Genomic DNA, 10,000 nt, shown 5'->3' with positions numbered 1-10,000 from the left:
TTATATTTTCTAACTTATATACAGTATATATATATATATATATATATAATATATATATATATATATATATATATATATATATATATATATATGTATATATATGTATATATATGTATATATATATATATATATATATATATATATAAAATATATAAAGCCTATATATATATATATATATATATATATATATATATATATATATATATATATACACAATGTAATATATATATAGCCTATATATATATATATATATATATATATATATATATATATATATATATATATGTATATATATATATATATATATATACACACAATGTATGTATATATATGTATATATATACATATATATATATATATATATATATATATATATATATATATATATATATATATATATATATATATATATGGTACCATATTAGTGTACGCTGCCCGTCAAAAATAACTGCTAAATATTTAAATAGATATGTATACACACACACACACACACACACCCTTCGCTCACCAGGGTATTTGACTACCTCTCTCTCCCCCCCCCCCCCTACCGCAGGGAAGGTGGGAGAGCTGAGCGTGACCGTAGTTGTTTTGTTAAAGTAGTAATAGATTTGCTTGATAATTTTGAAGGATTTATATTGATTTTACTGTGTTTTTTAAACAAATCGAGCATATTTTCAATATCAGTAGGCATAGTTGTTGCAACTCGTATTACATAAACGAATTAATCTCTATTTTATTCTACACTCATTCATTTCCAAAGTTTAAAGACCTTCTTACCCTGACACAAATCGGCTTACTCTTCTTCCTTATCTTTATATTGCAAAATGTTGCTAATTTAATTTCGTCCTTCCCAAATACACTTGTGAGTATCTCTGTCAATCAAATCATTGGAATATCAATTTCAATTTTATGTAACCGCCCTACTCTCTCTCTCTCTCTCTCTCTCTCTCTCTCTCCTCTCTCTCTCTCTCTCTCTCTCTCTCCTCTCCTCTCTCTCTCTCTCCTCTCTCCATTTTTTACCATGTACGTTTTATACATTGTGACTTAATTTTGTTTGAATTCTCTCTCTCTCTCTCTCTCTCTCTCTCTCTCTCTCTCTCTCTCTCTCTCTCTCTCTCTCTCTCTCTCTCTCTCTCTCTCTCCTATTATTTTAGTAGATCATAAAGGAGTTTCTGAGATTGGTATTAAGGATTTTGTTTGATATAATCAACATTATCATCATCATCATCATCATCATCTCCTCCTACGTTTATTGACGCAAAGGGCCTCGGTTAGATTTCGCCAGTCGTCCCTATCTTGAGGTTTTAATTCAATACTTCTCTATTCATTATCATCTACTTCACGCTTCATAGTCTTCAGCTATGTAGGACTGGGTCTTCCAACTCTTCTAGTGCCTTGTGGAGCCCAGTTGAAAGTTTGGTGAACTAATCTCTATTAGGGAGTGCGAAGAGCATGCCCATGAAAAATAATTTCGAACTAAGATTTTTTTTTCTATTCGAATATACATATATATATATATATATATATATATATATATATATATATATATATATATATATATATATATATATATATATATATATATATATATATAGCTTTGATCGCTATTACATAGTTTTGCCATTTTTTTTATCAAGGATAGAAATATCATAGGTTAGTTATGCCGGAGCAAAATATATCAATAAAAATGGGATCATGATTGAAACCAAAAGATTTCGAATTTTTCAATATGAATTCGAAGGCCTAATGGACTAGGCCATACTATACTCATTTTTTTTTTAGCGTGGCAGATTTGCATCGACTTGCAGCGATTACCTTTTAGCTCGGAAAAGTTTCCTGATCGCTGATTGGTTGGACAAGATAATTCTAACCAATCAGTGACCAGGAAACTTTTCCGAGTGAAAAGGCCACCGTTGCGATCGGTGCAAATCTGCCTCGCTAAAAGAATTGACTATAGCTAATAGGAAAAAAAGGTTAAAGGAAAAAGAGGTGTGTCGATCCTTAAGTAAAAGAGAGGTTTAGAATATATAGATTACCCGCTGATATTGTTCATCTCTGAAGAGTGAACTTGAAAAGTGATTTTGATTTTCCTCGAAATGATTTAAATTGTTTTAAACATTGTAAGCTTTAACACCTGAGATATAGTTGTTTTGTGCAATCGACCCCTTAATTTAGAGATAACTGTGAGAAAATTTATATATATATATATATATATATATATATATATATATTTTATATATATATATATATATATATATATATATATATATATATATATAAATATATATATATATATATATATATATATATATATATATATATATTATATATATATATATATATATATATATATATATATATATATATATATATATATATATATATATATATATATATATATATATATGATTGGAAGTAAACTGTTGACAATATAAGATTCACAAAAGACTATTACAGTCAGTTTATAATTTATGATTATTAAGGAAAGACCGTCGTTGAATTTGGCAAAATGTATAGTGACCAAGTAACAATGATATATTAACATCAGAATGACTGACAAAGTCCTTTTATAGTTTATATATGAAATATCCATTTTAATGTTGTTAACGTTTTTAAAATGTTTTATTTTAATTGTTCATTACGTCTTATAATATTTATTTATTTCCTTATTTCTTTTCGTCACTGGGTTAGTTTTCCCTGTTGGAGCCCTTAGGCTTATAGTATCTTGCTTTTACAACTAGGGTTGTAGCTTAGGTAATAATAATAATAATAATAATAATAATAATAATAATAATAATAATAATAATAATAATAATAATAATAATGATATTAATAATAATAATAATAATCTCCTTACACTAGCAGAAGATAGATGACAAAATATTTCTTCTATCAATAGAATAATGGAGAAAGCAGTTTTGAAATAAGTATTTCGATACAATATTAGATACCCAGCATAGTCTTTCGACATCTGTTGTAAGTGGATCGGACTTCGAGAAGGTGTCAGCGTTGCGACACTCGTATGCAAAAGGCAATATGTCACAGTCAGCATTGTGACATTCTTTAAAATTGGTTAAATAAGCTCTCGAGTGTCGTGCGCAAACATGTGTTTTGCTTGACACTTCATTTTGGTATGTTTATTCATTCCTAAATGTATGACGTTTGTCTTCAACCTTTAGTTTGTAGCGCGGGCTTCGATCCGTATTCATTACTTTATATATATATATATATATATATATATATATATATATATATATATATATATATATATATATATATATATATATTTATATATATATATATATATTGCGTGTGTGTATTTTCTACACCTTTATTTCCTTTCCTCACTGGGCTACTTTCCCTGTTGAAGCCCTTGGGTTTGTAGCATTCTACTTTCTCAACCCGGGTTGTAGCTCCACGCAGACAAGCTAAATAGATTAATACAAATTGTGTTTACTTGGGTTTATTTCTTTCAATCGTGACCCATTCTTGTCCATATCTAGTAGGTTCATTCGTGAGTTGGCCTTAAAAAAAAAAAAAAATAGATAAATTATTAGCTGACTGTTGCTGAATGAACCCATCCTACATTATTGGGCTTATTATACCCGTACCATACTGGTTTGGGCCTGAAATATACATATTTCAAAGAGTATTGACACTTAGTTTGGCTATAGATACGCTAGTAATTTGGTGGTATGCCAATGTTATAATTTGTTTGTTGGTCAGGTGGTACAATTCGCAGCTGTCAAAGATACTACCTCTAGAGAGTTATTGGATTCCTTGACTGGCCTGGGAGTATTACATTGGATCTCTTTCTCTGGTTACGGCTCATTTTTTCTTTTCTACACGCACCGAATAGTCTGGCCTGTTTTATTCACATTCTCCTCTGTCCTCATACACCTGACAACATTGAGATTACCAAACAGTGCTTCATCACTCAAGGGGTTAATTACTGCAATGTAATTGTTAATTGGCTACTTTCCCCTTGGTAACGGTAGAAGAGACGCTTTAGGTATGGTAAACAGCTCTTCTAGGAGAAAGGACACTCCAAAATCAAACCATTGTTCTCTAGTCCTGGTTAATGCCGTAGCCACTGTACCATGGTTCTCCACTGTCTTGTGTTAGAGTCCTCTTGCTTAAGGGTACACCCGTGCACGCTTTCTTTCTTTCTTGTTTTTCTTCCTCTGGTTTTTATGAGTTTTTTTATAGTTTATTTATGATAGATCTAATTTAATGTTAATAATTATCTTAAAATATTTTATTTTGATTGTTATTACTTCTCTTGCGGTTTATTAATTCCTTGTTTCCTTTCCTCACTGGGCTATTTTTCCCTGTCGGAGCCCTGACCACAGTTTTAATCATGGAGTAATGAAACTTGCAGGGAATAACTTATGTAAAAAGATGGAAATGATTAAATTTTGGAAGGTCAAGGTTAAAGGTCGAGGTCACGGTCAAGCAAAATGTGCAATTCACGTAATCAGCCATAAGTTTGGACATCGTTGTCACAGACTTAAAATATGGTTCATATTTGAGTGTATGAAAATCCACGTCAATTAATATATGTTAAGTTCAAAGGTCAAGGTCAAGAAATAAGTTGCCCACGGCGGAGGTCTGCATTCTACTGAGTACTCCTCTAGTTACCATATGAAGTTAGTTCATAAGCAAACCACTTGTTGATAAGCAACTTAAATCATTTGTCCAATGTGTTACATTCACCTTTCACCTTTTGGCTTTATAGATTTGTTTCCGTTGACCTGGGATTGTTATAATGCTTGTGTGTGACTGTAAGTGCGTGCCTGTATCGTTTGCTTGCTTTTGTTTACTTTTATATTTTGTTTATACAATCACATCATAGTTATTCTGTTTAGTTTTTTATTTTATGCAATCACATCATAGGTATTATGTTTCCTTTTTTCATTTTATGTAATCAAATCATAGTTATTCTGTTTACTTTTTCATTTTATGCAATCACATCATAGTTATTCTGTTTACTTTTTCGTTTTATGCAATCACATCATAGGTATTCTGTTTTTTATTTTATTTTATGCAATCACATCATAAGTATTATGTTTCCTTTTTTAATTTTATGTAATCAAATCATAGTTATTCTGTTTACCTTTTCATTTTATGCAATCACATCATAGGTATTCTTTTTTTATGCAATCACATCATAGGTATAATGTTTCCTTTTTTCATTTTATGCAATCTAATCATAGTTATTCTGTTTACTTTTTTCATTTTATGCAATCTAACCATAGTTATTCTGTTTACTTTTTCGTTTTATGCAATCACATCATAGGTATTCTGTTTTTTTTTTTTATTTTATTTTAGGCAATCACATCATAAGTATTATGTTTCATTTTTCATTTTTTGCAATCAAATCATAGTTATTCTGTTTTCTTTATCATTTTATGCAATCACATTTTATGTATTCTGTTTACTTTTTCATTTTTTGCAATCACATCATAGGTATTCTGTTTATTTTTTCATTTCATGGTATCGTACCCTAGTTTTTCTGTTTACTTTTTTCATTTTATGCAATCTCATAGTTATTTTGTTTACTTTTTCATGTTTATATGGTAACTTATTAACAGGGGGCAGATTTTGTTTCTATATGAATGAAATATGTATGCAGTTGGGAAGGAAATGGGAAATGAAAGTCATTCCTTTATTTACTCAAATATTTAATTTTGCTAATATAGTGATGAACGACAATGCAAATGGACCATACACATGTATTACATAATTAATTTAGAGTTGGATTTTCTAGGTTTAACTATGAAATTTTTTTGTGACTTGTAAGAATTCTGGATGTGTAATTTCACCTCAGGTTTTGGTGAGTCGTTCGAATACGAATGTAAATTGCAAAAAAAAAAAAGATTTTATATCAGATCTTGAAAATTATGAAAAATGAAATTTGGTGAAAATATATCCGATTTGAAAAACTATCGATATATAATAAGAGACAAATACATAACAAACAGTTATCAATATACCAAAAGAGACGGAAATATATAAGAAAATCATATAGAATCTACCTCAAAATGTGCCTTCAGTATTAAAAAACCTCAAAGTTAATTACAGGGAACCATCACAAATTGAAGCCATTAACCAAAAAGGCCTCCCTTGCCCTATATAATTAAAACTGGGTAGGTCAACGTCAGGAGATAGAAAACCTATCCCTTATCCCTATCCCCGTTACACTTCCATCCCCACCTATCCCTTTTCAACCATCGCTCCACCCAACCGGATAGACAAAGGGATTGGAAATGTCCGCTGAGGTTCATGGCACCTGGCCGTGCTTCAATCATGTGTCTCAGTCTGCGGGACTTGGCCGAACTATTTAACTGTAAGTGGGGGATTGTATGTGCTGTAGTTTCTGGGAAATTGCTGTATTATGCATTACAGGGCTTACATGTTTATGAACCTGTCTATGGTTTTTGAAATTTTGAAATTTTTACTATTGTCATTCTTACATATTTAGGGTTCATTTTCTTCGTTATGATCTATTTAACTGTAAGAGGGGTATTACATTTTACTGTAGTTTCTGGGAAATTGCTGTATTATGCATTACAGGGCTTACATGTTTATGAACCTGCCCATGAATTCTGAAATTTTGAAATTTGTACTTTCTTTTGTCATTCATGAACCTGCCTATGAATTTTTGAAATTTTAGAATTTGTACTAACTTTTATCATTTTAACATTTTTAGGAATCATTTTCTTCATTATTATAAACTATATTAGAGGTCATCATTACATTTTATTACTGTCATTCTAACTTATTTATTATATTTAGGGTTGGTTTTCTTCATTATTATTGGGCTCTTATGTTCATGAACCTGCCTATGAATTTTGAAATTTTGAAATTTTTACTAACTTTTATCATTCTAACATATTTAGGGTTAATTGTCTTCTTTATGATATATTTAACTGTAAGAGGGTTATTACATTTGCTGTAGTTTCTGGGAAATTGCTTTATTATGCATTATAGGGCTTACATGTTTATGAACCTGCCTATGGATTTTGAAATTTTGAAATTTTTACTATTGTCATTCTTATATATTTAGGGTTCATTTTCTTCGTTATGATCTATTTAACTGTAAGAGGAGTATTACATTTGCTGTAGTTTCTGGGAAATTGCTGTATTATGCATTACAGAGCTCTTTATGTTCATGAACCTTGAATTTTGAAATTTTGAAATTTTTACTAACTTTTGTCATTCTAACATGTTTAGGATTAATTTTCTTCGTTATAACCTATTTAACCGTAAGTGAGGGATTGCATATGCTGTAATTTCTGTAAAGTTGCTGTATCATGCATTACAGGGCTCTTTATGTTCATGAACCTTGAATTTTGAAATTTTTGAAATTTGTAATAACATTTCTCATTCTAACACTAAATGTTTGAATATCTGCTTCACCTTAGTATGTACATTTACACACTTCTAGTTTTTCAAGTAGATATTATTCATAATGATGTATATGATATTTTTGTTTATTATTGACATATAATATTTTGAAAAGAACGAAAACAATTCAGTGTTTCAGGTTTACGAAGCCCTGCTAATTTACTCCCACTCTTTATGATACTGTCTTTTTTATTTGATTGTTAAATATTGTATTGGTTACTGCTTCTAAATTTAGTCTATATACACGTTCTTTATTCTTTATTTTGTTTGAAACATGGGTGTGTGTATGTATGTATGTATGTATGTATGTATGTATGTATGTATATATATATATATATATATATATATATATATATATATATATATATATATATATATATATATATATGTATGTATGTATGTATGTATGTATGTATGTATATAAATATATTTATATTATATATATATTATATATAAAATGTATATATGTATATATATATATTATATAAAATATATATGTATGTATGTATATATAGTATACATGCATATATATTATATATACGTGTGTATGTATTTACATTGTCTAGTTCCTTATTTATGAACCACAGGGATAACAGCAAAGAAACAATATCAAGCGAGAGAGATATTCACATTACTATGCCTACTTATTTTAAACCTATTAAAAATCCACTAAATTTTAAAAATCCCGTTTTCCTTTTCCAGGTCGGACAGGTCAACGCCACAGCAGCAGCGAAGATGAAACGGCAGCGGGGGCCGATCAAAGGCGGCCACTACAGGGTCACGGACGCCTCTTCACGCTTCGAGGACACGGCGACATTGCAGTCCAGCTGGTCTCCGCCGCCCAATTATAACGTGACCGAGACCAGCCAATCAACGGTTGTGAAAACGTTGAAAGAGGAGATAAATATCGCCGAGACCGAACGGACAAAGAGCGCGCGTCAGCAGCAGCATCAGCAACAAGCCGTGAAAGAAAACGGGAACGCGCATGAGAGTTCGGTGGGCGTCGGGGGGACTGTAGAAAACGAGGACGAGAACGTTGTGTTGCTCGTGGAGAGGAAGGAGAAGGCCGATCTGATCGTGAGTGAGAGTGTAGTGATCAAAGATTCAACCAAAGAGAAAGACATTGAAAAGAGACATTACGAGTCGTCCACGTTTAGCAAGACGGACTCCAGTTCGACCACTACCTTGTCGTCGACGACCAGTACATCGCATTCGTCAGCGACCACGACCACATCCACCGCCACCACCACCTCTTCATCCTCATCTTCCACTTCGTCGCCCTCGTCGGCGACCGTTTCCTCGGCGGCGGCGCTCAAACGGGGCGAGGAGCACGTCATAAGGCCCGTGAAGAAGCCAGGCAGTTCCAAAGAGACTTCCGAAGAGGTGAATCTCAAGCTCAAGGAATCTATATCGGGCGGTCAATCCGTGGAAGAGATTTCCTCCTCGACCTCCTACTCCTCCTACTCTGAAAGGAGGGATTACAGACAGGAGCTCGAGGAGAGACGCGCTCGGAGACTCGAGGAGGACAGGTTAAGTTCGCGCGAAGAAGTGATTGAAACGCGGATAAAGGAAAATGTGACGACCGAGAGGAGAAAAGAGGAGATAACGGATAGAAGGAGGAGAGACGAGATCGCCGAGAGTAGAAGAAGAAGAGACGACTCGTCGGACAGTTGGAGAGATGAAGCGAGTGACCACCGGAGGAGGAGAGGGGCCGAGAGACGGGACGATGCGGAAATGGGCGTTAGGGGCAAGGACAGGAGTGAGGAATACCGCACGGAGCTCACCCACCGGGAGAAGAGCGAGGAAAGGATAAGGCAGATCAGGAAAAGCAGAGAGGCACGGAGTCGAGAACGGAGGGAGGAAAGCCTCGAAAAGTCGGACTTGAAGAGCTCGAGTGAAACCGAAAGTAGAAGTAGTAGTGGTCTTCTACACCACGAACCTGTCGCACAAATCCTGTCCTCGTCTCATCGCCGTGATGAGCAGGTCACAACTTCCTCCTCCTCGACCGTTACGCATTACCGCACCGAGACCCACGCAACCAGCTACGAACCCAAGTCCTACGTAACCCATGCCAAAATTCCTACGTCAGGAGCGGCGTCGGACCCCGCACCGCCTCCGACGTTACATGTCGAGACGGAGAAAAAGGCTGAAGTGGAAGACGCCGCTCCGACGGTGAAGTCCCTGGAGGGGGGCGAAGTCGTGGAGACTGTGGTGATCGGTGGGGTGCTCAGCGCCCTGAAGGCCGAAACCGTCTATGTCTCGAGCACGGAGGATCTCTCGCAGAACGACGACTCGAAGAGGGAGTCCAGACTCGACATCTACAAGGTAGATCTGACGGAGGGGGAAGCGAAGGAGAAGGCCGACGATGATAAGGAGAAAGAGGAACCCAAGGAGAAGGAAGAGGTGGTTGAGGAAGAGGCCGCCAAGGATGTAGGAGATCCTCTGGACTCCTTAGTTAGGAGGCAGCTGTTCCCCGATGTAGTGGCAGAGTGTCAGTTGGTAAAGGGTCCTTCGGAAGACCAAGATTCAGCCGCTGAATCCGGGACTCTTTCGAAAGAGGAACCCGAATCAGAGACGAAAGAAAAAGAGG

At 34.1% G+C, this 10,000-nt stretch overlaps 1 protein-coding gene across 1 annotated transcript in view; it reads left to right on the top strand.

Annotated features, from left to right (window-relative positions):
* LOC137642411 (uncharacterized) overlaps window positions 1-10,000 on the top strand; it is a 620,767-nt gene that overhangs the window by 453,061 nt on the left and 157,706 nt on the right. The window contains 2 exon segments of the mRNA XM_068374954.1: window positions 8,113-8,159; window positions 8,161-10,000. The exon segment at window positions 8,161-10,000 is cut by the window's right edge and continues 251 nt beyond it. Coding sequence (XP_068231055.1) covers window positions 8,113-8,159; window positions 8,161-10,000 — 1,887 coding nt within the window.

This window comes from Palaemon carinicauda, chromosome 6 (genome assembly GCF_036898095.1).
Source record: "Palaemon carinicauda isolate YSFRI2023 chromosome 6, ASM3689809v2, whole genome shotgun sequence".
Classification (NCBI taxonomy): Eukaryota; Metazoa; Arthropoda; class Malacostraca; order Decapoda; family Palaemonidae; genus Palaemon; species Palaemon carinicauda.
Note: the sequence above shows the minus strand (reverse complement) of the source record. Positions and strands in the feature narration are given on the sequence as shown.